Source organism: Choristoneura fumiferana, chromosome 3, assembly GCF_025370935.1.
Source record: "Choristoneura fumiferana chromosome 3, NRCan_CFum_1, whole genome shotgun sequence".
Lineage (NCBI taxonomy): Eukaryota > Metazoa > Arthropoda > Insecta > Lepidoptera > Tortricidae > Choristoneura > Choristoneura fumiferana.
In genome coordinates, this window is record NC_133474.1 from 22,048,419 (window position 1) to 22,064,535 (window position 16,117).

Below are 16,117 nucleotides of genomic sequence, written 5' to 3' on the forward strand. Positions count from 1 at the left end.
ATGTGTTATTGATAGAACCAAAATAAATCTACCTTTCTTAGATTGCACAAAACATGGATTTAGGTATATAAGAATTGCTTTTTAAATATTTATTAAAATGATTAACACGATCGATTTTATTAAAACAGCAGACTTTTTAATCGTCATTTCTCACGTTTTTTTTTCATCCCTGCCTGACTAACTTCCGTACCTTATGTGCAGTGAATGTAGCGCCCGCGCACGCCAACGTGACGTCAACGAAGTCCTCTTCGTCGCGCAGGCGCCGGAACGAAGACACCATGGCCGAGTGGAAGTCGTTCCAGCGCAGCGAGTACTGCTGCTCGCCGCCCGCACCCGGCGCGCCGGCCGCGGCGCCGCCTGCAAACGCGACACAGGTTAACACTACGGCATTAATCCCGGAATATCGTAACTCCGGAATCTCGGACCGCAAGTTCCGATATTGTAATAGGGTAGATGACTAAATAAAACTGTTTAGTCCGCCAGTCGGATAATTAAAAAATATTGTACACGTATTTTTTCTTTTGTTTGACAAACAAAAAATGACGAGGATACAGTGCTTAGGAGTTTCGAGTGAAGTCACTATATGGTACGATTTTTACCTAATAGTGATGTCACAAGCCCCCACTCCGGAAGTTTGATGATCTATACCTTTGTCGATTTTTTATAATTTGATAAAGCAAAAAATACGTGTCCCATATTTTTCCATAACCTAACTTTACTGTCGGACTAAATAGAATGATATATTTTTAATCCAGTCGTCATCCTATTCCGATACTTAATTGTCCAATATCGGAAATCTCAATATCGGACTCAACCAAATTTTTAATAATGTAATGTGAAAAAGTGATCTAGCTAGACACGCGGCAGAGTGTCCAGCCAAGTTCAAGGAAAAAAGAACTGGCGACGCAGCCGTGTGTAGGTATATTTTCACTAACCATTCCAATATAGGATTTACGACCCCTTCAGGACTCGAAGCCAATACACGATATTTGGCAATTTATTCAAAGTTAACACCAGTTGGGTTGGAAATTATCAAGATAAAATTAAATAAATAAAATCATGGGACAATTAACATTTGACCTGGTTCCGAATTGAGAGAGATTGTGTAAACGCGATAAGATGGAAAATTCACATTGGCGTCTTAGGTAGGTACACACTTTGATTTTGTACCCGTGCTTTTAGCGTGATTTAGCTTATACCTACAAGTACAGTCACCGTTACCAATATTTGACACAAAAAAGTGTGCATAAATATCTGTCACGACTCTATTCTTTTGCAAAATAAAATATTATAAATTTCATTCACATACTTTACCTACCTTGCTCATAATATTGAAAGAGAAAAAAACTGCAAAATTGCGAATATCTTACTCCAGAGTATACTCGTAAAGCTTGTTCGTAGGCAATGGTTTATATATACTGGCTATGGTTACGAACGTAGCACGTAGCCATTCGTTTGTGTGAAATTTAAAAATACGAAGTTTTTGCTTCAGATTTTTTCTTCACTCTTTTCTCACAAACATGTACCTACATTAGTTGTATATGTACTATAGTAGATTGTACAACAAGAGTATAAAACGATCCATTTTACCCAAGACGTTCATATAGGCACCCGAGCCGGTACGGCGAGGGTGGATAGACACGTCGAGGGGAAAATGGGTTTAATGCTCGAGTTTTACACTCTGCTTTTCACTTAGATTGCGAGGAAATGAGATAGAAATAATGGAAACAACTGTTCACTTTCTATGTACTTTTTATTTTTCATGTATTATTATATATATTTTTTTATTTTATTGATTTATTTTGATTGATTTAATTGATTTTTAGTTTTATATTAATTAAAAATTATTAAAAAAAATACACTTCTTTGTTTGTGGCTGTTTACACCTGATTGCCTTGGTCTTAGACGAAGATTTTACTTTATGCACTAGAGCATAAAAAGTCATTTTATGTCGCCTAGATCCAGCATAAACACGAACTTTACGAGCATGAAAAGTGAAAAAACATTTCATGTTTTGTATCTTTTAAATAAATAAAAAATACTCTATGTTAAATTTTGAAAATATTGAGATTTCAAAAGTCCAAAAGCCATGTGGTCTCAGGACAACTTCAGAGACAAACCCTATGCGTGGGATCATCCCAATTCGTTCTGCTATTTTGGAGTGAAAGCACTTTTTCGGAGTTCCATGGGTATTTTTCATAACCCGTTAAACTTCGTTTCAACAACGGAACCCTTTTTTACATACGGTTCGAGACGCACTTATCCGGTTTTTACAACCTTTTTTAAAACAAATCGTCGAGGATAACGCAAATCCACGTAAGCATTGGATAATTCCGCGTATCTAACAAATTTACCCAATTACCAATGTTTACTCAAAATTAGTTAAAATAAACAAATAAATTAAGTTAAAACCATGCATACGATGCGGTAGAATATGCGGTATTTACTGGTAGATAAATTCAAATTATATTCCACTTTCCCCGACGGTATTTTTTTTGTTTGCTTTCAGTGGTCGGATTGATCTAAAAATTAATATGTAAACATATAATTACGTAGGTGGGGTTGTAATGCAAATACAGTAAGCAAAAAAAGTTTTTAATTACCATTTTTTTTAACGAAAATTTACTTAAATACGACTAATACATGTATATAAAGAGGTATTTAATTTGAGTAGCTTTACGAGGTCGGCCACTTATCGTATCAACATTACATAGATCAACGATTACATGATTTCAGGTTATTTATAGTTTTGTTTTTCAGAATTAAATACTAGAATAAAGTATCGAAATTTAGAAAGGGTATCAATTTACAACTAGTACCTATTACAAATAGGTATACCTATGCTAATTTATTTGTAATCGTGAAACGCAGATGCAATTCAAAAAGCTGTCGTCAATTACAAACAATAATTTCCAAGCTCTAAAGCCGGTAATAATAATATTTAATTAGAGTACCTAATTAAGTTCTCCTAATGTACAGGTACTTAAAGACTTAATTATCAATTTCAAGCATTAATTAAAGATTCACATGATTTTTTCTTTAATAAGAAGTAAGAAGATACAAAGATAAAATCATCTAAATACACCCCAACGGCGCTACGAATAGAGTTGCATTCGATATTTTCGAGTGTAGTGTTCCAGAATATTCATTTATATTTTAAGTACCTAAAATACAATCAGACAGATCATTAGTTTTAAAATCAGGTACAAAAGGTACATTGAAATCGTCATCAGCACCTGCGTTATTAATGAAATGGAATGAACCTTAATGTTATTTGCGGTTGTATTACTTAATGTTTGCTTGTATATAGCTTTGATTGAAGCTGTTTTTTTTCCCCTAGAAGTAGGTAATTTTGAATGATTTATTTTGACTCTTGGTTGATTCTAAGTAATAGAAACTAATTACCAAATTCTCAAAAGAAAGGTACAATTTTAAATGTTACAATGAAATAGAATAATTGTAGAGCCTTTTTCTGTCCCAGATATAAGAAATGAAGTAGAAATATAACACTGAAATAGGTACTGTTATAGTAAAATGTGATTGGCATATCGTCAAGGATAGTGCAAATCCGCTTATTTATCGCATGTAAATATCGCGTATCTGCACTACATTTAATTTTACACGGGATTGTTTTATCTTCACATTTTTTTTATTTCAAGGAATTTCGACTAAAATTACGAAATCACTTGTCAAATGCGCGGAATCATCCATTTTTTTTCGCGCACTTTTTAAAAGTCAACTACTAGTAAATATTAAATATATAACAATAAAGCACGTTCTACAGTCACTTACATTAATATCTGCCACAGTAGTGCGTGCAAAAATATCTGACACGTACTACAGGGTCGTATCAGTTTGTATCAGATATTAATGCACGCTTTGCTGTGTCAAATATTGTGCTGGTGACTGTACAACTTCACATAAGGTAACATAGCATCACAAAATCAAAGTAAGACGCCCGTAGTGTGATTTTCCATCTCAACGTGTTTACACAATCGAATCGGTTTCCCGAATTCTGTATAACAATATCGTGACCCCGTCCTTTGATCCCGAGCCGAGCCCAAACAACCCGACTCTGCTGGACGCAGGCTTAAAATTTGAAACTGGCTGTTCTATTTCGTCGTCTAAAGTGTCGGACCTCGTAACTCTTTTCAAGAAAATCTTGTAACTCCATTTTTATACAATTGCCATGCCACGAATTCTTATTGTACAAATTGTTTGGAGTTTTTGTGCCCCCTGTAAAATTTAACCTGAAGGAGTTACAAGGTCTGACACTAGACGACTATATAAACTATTCAATATTTGGTAAAAAAAAATCTCATGTCCATTTCAGGGTCTCAAACTATTCCCATGCAAAATTAAATATACATTTGTTTTATGGATAGCCATTGGAGGAGAAAAGTCCTCGAGGGGCGACCACCAAAAGACGAAGCGTTGCCACTGGGAGGACTGACGATATCGCGAGAGGTACGGGTCAAAGTGGAAGCAAGTGGCGAGTTCTTGTTCATTGTGGCGTTCTTAGGGGGATGCTTTTATTCAACAGAGGACGTCTTCCGGCCGCTGATGATGATGGTTTTGTGGTTTAAATGTGAAGAGGTTGCACATAAACCGAAAAAAAAAACAATGAAAATATCTTCACAGTGAAAAAGTCAAAATAGCTCAACGCAAGAGTAATACGCAAATGATCTTCCTAAATGATCTCTAAAAAAGTGCATCCTATTATTAGGCAATCCATTAGATGTACTTATTTGTGGACAAATGACTCATAAGTACCAAGTACCTGGTGCAATAGCTTGACGGATGTGTAAAACACGCGGATGTTTTGTAAATATAATTAAATCAGATTTATTTTGTCATTACTTTATAGGATTTTATAAATGGAGTCTCTGACGGGGCTTTAAATCCAAAGTTCGATTCTGCTCGCATAACTGATTTTTTTTTTTCATACAAATAACCGTGTGGTTCAACTTTGCCCTCGGCCCCAACATTGCCTGATTCAATTGGGAGTCGATACCTAGCACCCTTCTAGGTTTTAAACTTTTATCCCCCCGTAATAATAATTCCCGTGTAGACAAAAGTTTAAAACCTATAAGAGTGCTAAGTTATCGACTCTAAATCGAATCAGGCAATGTTGGGGCCAGAAGGCAAAGTTGAAGCAGTTTACGGTACAATACCAAATTGACGGCACATTGCTATGTGTTTATCTTAGAGATGTCAAATAAATGTCAAAAATTATTTAAAGGCCCCCGTACTAAGAGGCAGCGATAACTCCGCCATGTCCGATAAACTGATTTAACGATTAAACTTTGAGGATCAAAAAATGAAGTAAATTTAAGTTTTATGAAAATGTTTCAAAAGAAAAGTAACTTAGTTTTGTGATTAGAATCGAACCTTGAACTTAAAGCCATGTTCAGAGAGACCTTGTATACCTACAGGAAAATCATTAATAAATAGGTCAATTACAAATAGCATAACTTGTCTACATCTGCATTAAAATTCTATTTTTAGGGTAGCGCCAATTATTTCACATACTTTTAATTATGTATGTTAACAGGTTCCCCCATCCCCATTAATTAATTATAAACGCGAAAGTATGTCTGTCTGTTACTTTTTCACACTTAAACCAATTATTTATTTAAAAGAAATTTGGTATGAAGATACTTTGGCCCATAGGAAGGACATAGGATAGTTCTTATCCCGGAAAATTGCATAGTATCCGCGGGAAAGCGATAAACGATTTTTTCGCGATGGAGCAAAAGCTAATGGATTATGTACAGTCGAGTTCATAAACTTGTGAGCAAAAATTTTATCAAAAATATCTGAACACGCTTCTACGCCGTTAACAATAGAGTCGTGTTCAGGTATTGTTGATTAAATTTTTGCTCACCATTTTATGAACTCGACTGTACGGCAATAACAAGTTCTGATGTCACTTATAAAGCAACTCAATTGATTTACTATTTTCCTATGTACCTATTTAAAAACAATTAATAATCTAATTTAACGTTAATTGATAATTGATCGGGTTAGCCTGGTATTTTTTTTCTAATTAGAATTGTGTTGAGTTACGGTACGTCGCAAGGTCTAAGACCTTTACCCTTCGGGTTAAAGAATTAAAAATGAACCTATTGTAGCTACTCCTAGCGCCAAGCGCCATCTTGCACTCGAACACAACAACTGTGTTTTTTTTTTATTATCACAGTGTCTCAACTCCGACGCATAAACAACTTCCGACGCTCTCGATCTTACTTCAATAATCGGTCCCCAGGCATAACATTTGCCCGGAGAGAGATCAGTCAGTCAAAATATCTTCATTCAATTTAGGCTAGGTATAACAAGCACTTAAGATGTAAAAAAAAACTATATTCGGTTCGGAGAAAACTCTGTTGAGAAGAATCCGACAAAAACTCAGCCAGGGCCCAATTGCATAACAGATTACAAGCAAATTTTTCTTAACATTTTTTTTAACAGTTTTACAATGTATTTGTGTTGTAGCCTCTATCCATGTTAGTGGGGGTCACCACACTTTCACAAAAGACTGGTTACTTTGTGAAAATCAATGAGCATTACACCAAATAATGCCACATTGGTGAAAACATTGCAAATGAAATTAAAATAACGCGGCGCCATGTTATTAGAGCGACTACGTTTTTCGATATATTAGGTACGGCTCTCAGGAAGCCACACTATCCAACTTGGAATATCTATCGGCCCGTGAACTGAATGCCCCCTTTTCTACGCAGGTAAACGACCTCATATTGATATCACATTGAAATTAAAATTTGCCGTTTTATTTTGGCACGTATTTATTACAGCGTGCCTTTCAGCGATTCCTGAATACATTTGATTTTAAAATGACATGCGAATTTGTTTATACGTTAAAAATGAGAGAGGTATGGCGTCCACTAAAGTTACACTAATCACCATAATGTTATAAAACTTTAAACATTATAAACGTGAAAGTGTTACTGTGTTGCGCGTGTACCATCAGCCAAATATGTGGTCTACCACCCTAAAGTCGATAATCGTTTGCATGTCACAAAACAATAATGCCAATAGACGTGTCTGTCAACTTGAAAGTTCGACTTTAGCGACATATTCATTTGATAGGAACTTGCTTAAAAATTGATAGACCACTTATTTGGCTAATGGTACACAACGTCTCTCTACCCGAGCTCTACCCTATGTACGAGTATAATGGCCAAAATGCTGAGTAGAGTTACTTCTCCCTAAGTTCAGATAAGTTCACCTTTGTACTTAAATCTCAGTATGTGTCAATTGTGTTTGTTTATTTATTTTGTACAATAAAGAGTTTAACTGCATACGTACACACATACCTACCTACATATCTGTGTCTCAGAATGTTCCAATACTCGTATCGTAAATTATTTGATTAAGTAGTTGAATATAAAAAAGTATGTTCAAAATAAAATTAAATTCCGAAGTATTAAATCGTAAAGGCATTCTACATAATAATAATAATACCCTAATCAACACATTCACAAGGTTGCCAAGAAGAGATCGCTCGCGATAAGGTCGCCTATTGTTTACATTGTAATTTTCTCTCTGTGTATGTACATGTTTTCTGTATCGCTTACTATTTCTAGTGTATGTACAATAAAGAATAAAGAGTTATTGTATTGTATTCCTCTTTGTCCAGAGGGTAGAGACACGTTTTATGTTACTCTTTTTCGCTAAAACAGCGGAATGTGTTTTTGTGAAATTTGGTATGTATATATTTTAGAAATAAGACATGGCAAATTTTATATCGAGTGGTATAAAAAAATTGCATAACTGCTCTTCTTACAACGTATGTGAAGACTACGACATTAGTTTTTGAAGGATTTCCAACTGTTAAACTTATTGGTGAGCAAAGTCGCAGGCATAGGGTCGTAATGGTAAGAGATTTGGTAATATTGTGCATAAAGCAATACCGATATTAATGATAATAACAAATAAAGATCACGCGTAATTTAACAACATTGGCGAGCCTAGAGTAATTTGAAGAGGCGTCATGGATCGATAAAGAAGATGGACGGAGCAAGGGACACATTTAGTTTTATCAGATTAAGGATGGAAACGTATAATAAAGAAATGGCGAGCGGTGACCGATGTTTAGAAAGAATGGTTGAGGGCTGTTCTAACATGTTGTGTTTAAATTAGAATGATGCTATTATCTCCAAAGTGTATTTACTTACAGGTAAAAATTTAAGTACCTGCCTAAAGCCCTTGTTGTATACATACACATGTAACTTATAGTAGTTGTATAAAATTGATATTGTAGCTACTATACGAGTAGGTACGTTACTATTCATGCAACGGATGCAAGCGGGATTTAACTCAATTTTTATTTTTATTTTTACTGAGTCCTAGCAGAAAGAAATGTGATGTGAAGTGGCTTTTGTATCAGCAGTAGTGATATGATTTTAGAACTATAATATAAACTGCAAATAAACATATAAGCAAGGAGCGGAATTTCTCATAGCAAAAATCAAACGTCAAGGGAATTGAACATAACTTTTATCGACTATCGATAAATATTTCAGCAATTAATAAAACAGTAAATAGCAGGTACTTTTAAAATGGCACTTTTTAAGTTAGTTACAATTAAAATATAAAGAGCTTGAGCTGCTTCAAATTAACTTTACATTAAGAGCAGTATATAGTCGAAGAATCTTCATTGTAAATAAGTAAGGGACGTTTTTTTATCCATTTGTCAATCGTTTTTCTTTAGGATTAACCATTTTAATAACACGGGAATGACTGTGAAAAACTCAAGAGACATAAATGTCATAATATGTGACGTTGACGCGATTTATTTTATTTTAATATGGAGATGAAAGTCGCTTATCAAAAAGGTCAAATGTTACAGAATAATGTTAAAGGCGTTAACAAGCGAAGAGTCGATTCGATAACATCGATAACTGGAATAGTCGATAAAACTTATGTTCAATCCCTTTTGATGTTTGATTTTTGCTATGAGTAATTCCGCCCCTTGCATATAAGTACCTATTAAAGAAATGGGTCGTTAAACCTGCTCAAACCTGTTCGAAACAAAAGCCCATCAAATTTTCTACAAAAAGTGAAAACGTGGCCGAAAAACAAAATCACACCGTATAAAACTGGAATAAAAGACAGAAATGTCATTAAACGAGAGCCGCGGCCGGGGGGTTATCCTGGGAGTGGGGGAGGGAGGTGGGGGTGAATATCAACGAACTCATGTCCCGTGCGTATGACGAACGTATACATTCTGTTAGTAAACAATTGAGTATAGCGTAAATGCGGGGGTCGACATTTCGGGGCTCGCCATTTGAATAAGGATCGCGAGCTTTTTTTAATTTGCATTTGTTTCGGGGAGTGCATAAATATTGCATTTGTGAAGAGCTGAGGGTTGACAAGTTTAAAGCTTGTAATGGGTTCCTAGAAAATAAATTGTCGTTTTAGAAACATCGATGATTGTTAAGTATATATCATACCTATTTCAAAAACATTTCAATTTTTTTTTACAATTAAGTACTGCAAAGTATTTCTCTTTATATCTGTGTTTTTTGTACTTCTTACTATATGTTGATGTTAAAGAGTTATTTTATGGTATTGTTTGTTTGGTTGTTGATTGGAAGCCGTGGTGGCCTAGTGGTTTGACCTATCGCCTCTCAAGCAGAGGGTCGTGGGTTCAAACCCCGGCTCGCACCTCTGAGTTTTTCGAAATTCATGTGCGGAATTATATTTGAAATCCACCACGAGCTTTGCGGTGAAGGAAAACATCGTGAGGAAACCTGCACAAACCTGCGAAGCAATTCAATGGTGTGTGTGAAGTTCCCAATCCGCACTGGGCCCGCGTGGGAACTATGGCCCAAGCCCTCTTGTTCTGAGAGGAGGCCTGTGCCCAGCAGTGGGACGTATATAGGCTGGGATGATGGTATGGTATTGTACTGTTTTTTTAAGTACCTAGTTAGGTCTTATATTATTTCATCTTTAAAATACTACACTGTCTAAGTTATTAAAGTTTTTTCATCGCCATAATATTAATTTAGCGTGTGTTAGAAGCTTGCTTGTTTCGCTGACATTTTCACCGGAACCCATTCCCCGGCGCTACGTAGCGCGCGTAGCACTTCCGGTGTCTGCATTGTGCAGTCCGTGCCTCAGACGACGCTCATTTGCTAAATTAGTAGTAAACTTGATAAATTACTTTTAGTCAGTACATTAAGTACATTATTATATTTAGTAATTACGTGCTCTTTGAAATATGAAAATTGTGCTTACTGTGTACAGTTTATCGATTTTTGTATTTGCTGGTAGTAATTAAATTAAAATTAATTAATAATAAAGATATAATTGAATTTAGCTATACCTACCTACACCTGCCTGTAAGTACACTCACTTTATTTAAAAAAAGTTTAAAACGCACTTACCAGTCTCGGTCGCCATGGCCGGCAGTTCGGAGGGCGGCACGGCGGAGTCGGGGCGTGCTCGCGCGCTAAACTCCACTCCCGCGCATTCCGCGCGCGCCAACAGCGTCGCCACTTTCACACCTTCAGTGCTCCCGTATCCCAAACAAATCCAACTAACAAATTAGTTGTAGGCTTCTCTCAATTTTTCTGCGCTCCGTGCAAATCCCAGTTCCTTTTTTGAAAATATAAATTGCTTCTCTTTTTAAAGCTTGCGGTTTTCTTAACTAGTGATCCTGTTTTGTTTTCCGTTTGCGATGCTGGAAAAAGGTTGCGTATTCGTTAAACACTGGCCATGATACGCAGTTTTTGTTTTCGATGCTTTCGAAAAAGTTGTGCGCACTATTTTGCGTAACCAGATAGCAAGTGTCGTATTCTTTCCCGAATATATCGAAAACGAAAACTTTATTGATATGTGCGGGGCTTTGAAGTTTTAAGATGATTGTTTTTTTCAGTGTTTTTATGGTTATGGGTACGTTTTACGGGTGTTTTTATTGCGGAAGAGGGTGCGAAGGCAGGTGGATTCTCATTGACGATCCAGCGCAAAGCTTTATCCCTATTTTTTATTTGGAATCACCGAAATATTCCCACGTAATAAATAAAAACGTCAAAACAAACTTATTCGCACGTCCGTAATGCTCTCGAAAACAAAAGCAAATAAGAATTAATAATTGTCCCAATACTCGGTCTAAATCAATTTTTAATTGTCAAATTAACACATACGTAATTCAACTACCGATTAATATTCAATTATTATCCGCGGTGCATAAGAATAACTCTCGGTACTTGCATCCGAGTGACGTAATGTAAAACATAGTGCTAAGTACCTAGCACACGCGAGATGCGGCTGGGCTTAAGTCTCGGCCGGTGCAGCGATCGATGGCTGCACCACAATAAGGGAGGCGCGGGCAGATAGAAATCAATACGATGTCCATCATCGTTGCACCCCGCCCCCGCGCCGGCCGCCTGCGCCTTGCACCCGGGAAATGCACTTCCCTCCCCCGCACCCTCCGCACCACCATCAATAATTTACCATTACAAAATGAAACGTACGAAAAATCACAATTACTTTTTTTTGAATGTCCGGTTGTAATGCACCGCTGTGTCGGACCGTGTACGGGTACGCGCGTGCGTCTCGTCTCGCGGCACGCGGACGACTGTCGCCCCGCTAGGCTGAGAATAAACAGCGTGGGGCGCGGGCGGCGCGGGGCGGTGCAGGCTGCACGCCCACAGCCCGCCCACGGTCGCCGGACGCCGCCGGACGCCGCCGGACGCCGGACGCGCGCCCGGCACGGTGTCGGACGCGTGCACGCCGCACGCGGTCATGCTAAGACAACGCACTGATTGCGAATTTATGAAACTTTAAACTGCTGTTTAATGAGGATACATGTATTATTGATGATCGATTTATTAGTGGCCATTGCGTGATGTTTTTGTATATCTATTTATGAAGCATTAATTTAGCATTACTACCTATCTACGGAATATAGATTGCTAAGTGTTGATTTAATGCCCGGCTGTTTTCTTTCTAAATTTCCAATTAGATAAAATTTCAATTTTAATGTAACTTTAAAAATAACGTAACAAAATGTAGAGCTCTTATTGGTTGTCATTTATATAAATTTAACCGAATAAATATGATACTACATATTTCTAGGACTATGCGCACTCTTTCAAATAGGTATTGTTCAGTTAAAACCGTACAAGTGCGAGTCAGACTCGAGCACTCCGACTGAGGGTTCCGTACAAAATTAAATGTAGGCAAAATTCACTTGACATTTCATTAATTCATTATTCTGTGTCAACGAAAAGGTAACGTAAAGGTTTTAATTCCCATTCCAATTGGTTTAAATACATTGAAAAAGGTTGCATCTTTGGTTCACGTAAATTGAAGCTTAATTTAACTGTTTCAAAAGCCCATATCTCTTAATAATTAATAGCTATTTATTTAAAGTTACCTCCAAGTGTGTACCTCTCTTTTGACGATCGACGGACAGACGGATGGACTATGAAGTCTTCCAATGATGGTCTTTCCGAAAGCGGTGGTAGTATAAAAAAGTTATATGTAAAAGAGCCATTTGCGTTTTGCGTAACAGAGTTTTTTGCCTTTTGGTAGAGGACCCTAATAAAAAATAGAGTACCTGCTACAATATATTTCGGAAGTTACGTTTGGACCCAGCGTCTCGGACACTTGATAAGTGTCAGGGCAAGCTGCGTCTGATTCTGCGTCCGACATAAATAGTAGACTGTTTAAATACAGTCCAGTTTAGACTTGCAAGAAAAAGTTGATTTACATTGCGTGGTCGTTAGGCCAACAAAATTGAAATGGTCAAGCAAGCGACGCAATGTAGAGCTACTTGCACGACTTTTCTTGCTATAATGTTTATGTTTACTATTTTATTTGGATTAATCGTAATGTTTATTTCCAATTTATACCTAGTTAAGTGTTGTATCCGACTTTGCCAGTTATTATTTCATTTATAATCATCTTTTAAAAAAGTCTCTTTTTTTACTTAAATTTTTCTTACTTAAAAAGAAAACTAATTGGGTAGTTTCATGAGTTAAAAAATCTATTCAGTCCGTCAGCTAGATAGTTTGGCAGCTGATAAATAGGAAATAGATTTAAAAAAATAGACACTGTAGGTACCTAGATGGTAGTTAGGTGGATACTTTTATCGTCGAAAGTGCCTTCAACACAAAGCCACTAAAAGTGCTATTGTCACAAATTTAATAAAATATATTGTTTATTTTTACATATTTTTTTTGTTTGTTTGGTTTCATGGCATATTTTTTTCTTTTTTTCGTTTCTTTAATTTTCACAAACTTCATTATTACCAACGAAATCTGGCATGAAGCCATTACGAGTAAGGTATAATACAAAACACTTCAAGTTAAAACAAGCCCAGCACAACTTGCTCTATTTCGGCATCTTACAAAAACAAAGGCTGTAAAACCGGCGCCGGCCAATCCGTCAGCCGGTCCGGCCCGCGTTGCGTAACCGGAAGTGCGGATTAGGAATCAATAGTGGTAATGATAGTTGTACGGTAATCGCTAACTGCGCTGTGCGCCGCGCATTACGGGGGGGTGCAATGAAATCGTTAGTGTGCGGCGCACTTTACTTATTTGTAGCTTTACTTGCGTTGTGCTTACGATTTGGTCGGGTGTGGGGTGGGTGGGGGATTATGGTGTTTTTAATGTGTTTTTGTTGAAGTTATAATGATTGGCGCTTTGCTAGTGTTAATTTACTGGGGTAAGACGGAGTTATTTAGATTTTTATAAAAATCTTTTTTTTTAAGTTGGTTAAAATGTAGTTTTTATAGTATGAAAATAATTTAAATGTGTGGTAAAGAAGTAGTGCCTAATAAAATGTTTCTTTTTCAGATGGTATTTTTTTAACAGGTTAAATATACTTGACGTAGGTACCTATACTTACTGGTCTTTAAAATGTAGACTTTTTTGTAGTTTTGCGTTTAATTATTAATTTTTCAATTCATACAAAAGCGGACTTAAATATCATAAAAGAAGACAGATGGCGCTAACTTAGTTTTTCAAGAAGCTGTTGCGAATGTTTATACGTAAAATACAAAGGAGGATTCGTTATTTTACCAAACACTCTGTACCTACATAATGAGATTTATGTGACTGAAAGTTGTAGGATAAAATTAATGATTCCTCCCTCCCATCAATGACAGGCTTGTGCCAGGCGGAGCGTACCTACCTAGACATATACTGATGTTGTCTGCCTTTACCAGATTGCGTTTGAAATGAGCAGGACGGACATACATATTTCTTGGGTCCGACTCGAATACAGAAACAGGCTTGAGTTTGACCACAATCAAGCGCGATGGTAAGCAGTCCTAATAATGCTGTAGGTGTCCATGGGCTGCCGTGATCACTTACCATCAGGTGACCCGCCTGCTCGTTTGCCAGCCGTTCGATAAAAAAAAGATGCAACACGTTTACCCATTTTTGACTTGTAATCCATACTAATTATAAATGCGAAAGTGTGTGTTTGTATATTTGTCCGTCTATTTCGCGTCATAAAGGCGCGACGGATCGACGTGATTTTTGGCATAGAGGTAGTTTATGGGCTAGAGAGTGACATAGGCTACTTTTTATCCCGGAGAAATGCACAGTTCCCGAGGGAACACCGCGCAATATCGGAATTCCACGCGGGCGAAGCCGCGGGCAAAGGCTAGCCTTGGAAGTAAAACTTCCATTTCAACATGACAAGATTATTTTTCCAAAAAGTCTAAAAGAAAAAAAAAGGTATAAAAAGATCCCGTGGCCATCTGAAGCCCATCAGTTAGCTATCACAAGCCCATAAAACTACTTAAGGGTTCTTTAGGCATCCTAAATCCGAGCATTAACCCGCGAGCACTAGTGACCCCACAATACATTACGGCGCAATAATCTCGGGGGGGGGGGGGGGCCCCCTGGCGCCCCCCACCCCCGTCCATCACGGAGACTGTCGCCAGTGACAAATGTCTCCTTGCAAGCACTTTATTAGAGGGCATATTAAAATTGACAAAATGACGCTGGTAGTTTTGCGATGTTAGGGAAATTGTGGTGGATTTGGTGGAATGTATTTTTTGTGATTACTACTATTGTTAACGAATTTTTAGATGTAGAGTCGACGTAAACTATATTTTTACACTTTAGCACATTGTCACTGCTTTCTGACAATTTTACATAAAAGTACAAACTTAAATATAAATAAAGTGACAGTGACAAGGTAGTACCTAATGTGTAAACATATCTTTGACCTCGATTCTATATATATACGTTTTAAGGTGGAGCTCAAAAAGTTAGCTGGTTGGAATGCCTGGAAAAAGATCCGTATCTCGCTCACCGTACGAAGTTATTAAGTATTTTTTATAGTCAAATTGTATCTCACACTCATGCTCATCGTAGTAGGTACCAAATTTTAGAAATCCAAATTGTCAGTAAAAGTTACCAACGACTGAAATCTCTTTGATGTTTCCAATGCGCGAGCCAAGCGAGCGACGCGAAATTCGAAAATCGAAGTTCGTATCGTACCGTCCCTCTCACTCTTACATTAAATAAGATAAGCGTCAGCGGGACGGTAAGACACGAAGTTCGAATTTTGTATTTCGTAGTAAAGGGCCAGGACGTAATGAATTTCGAAAATAATATTGCCCCTAACAGTGCTGGTTATGCGAGATGATTATGTACGGGGAAGAAGGTGAAAAAAGAAGAATTGAATTGAATACTTAATGTCCCGGTATATTCACAGGAGTGATGCCTAAAATTGGACCACAGTTGCGTCCGTGCGGCGCCTGAACTTGCACCGTTTCGTTGGTACAGTCACCAGCATTAATATCTGGAGCGTGCAAAAATATCTGACACGTCCTTCCGGCCTTAGAAATAGAGTCGTATCAAATATTTATGCACGCTTGTTGTGTCAGATATTGGTGCTGGTGACTGTACCTAAAACACGCAGTTTATACGTGCAAGAAAAATCGTGCAAGTTACAAATGGTCAATCGAGAGCCGCAATATAACTAATATCTATTTAACTAATATCTAAGATTTTCTATAAGTTTTTATTTAACTATAGTAACCTTAAGTGACTCTATCTATAATTTGAAATCATAATCAACGTATCCTCACTGGTAATTCATGAAGATACATCTCAAAAATGAGAAT

The 16,117-nt window shown here is 37.1% G+C and overlaps 1 protein-coding gene across 5 annotated transcripts in view; it reads right to left on the reverse strand.

The window, feature by feature from the left end:
• The window catches only part of LOC141426921 (protein abrupt-like), a 30,990-nt gene extending 19,376 nt beyond the window's left edge, over positions 1-11,614 (reverse strand). For 2 of the 5 annotated variants that reach the window (XM_074086178.1, XM_074086182.1), the window contains exons 1-3: positions 11,518-11,614; positions 10,413-10,708; positions 191-357 (exon numbers count right to left, since the gene is read on the reverse strand). In XM_074086178.1, coding sequence (XP_073942279.1) covers positions 191-357; positions 10,413-10,428 — 183 coding nt within the window. In that variant the 5' untranslated portion in view covers positions 10,429-10,708; positions 11,518-11,614. Of the gene's footprint in view, positions 1-190; positions 358-10,412; positions 10,709-11,275; positions 11,429-11,481 lie in introns of those variants that run through there. The other 3 variants (XM_074086179.1, XM_074086181.1, XM_074086180.1) reach the window with 3 other exon arrangements.
• Between the last annotated feature and the right edge of the window lie 4,503 nt (positions 11,615-16,117).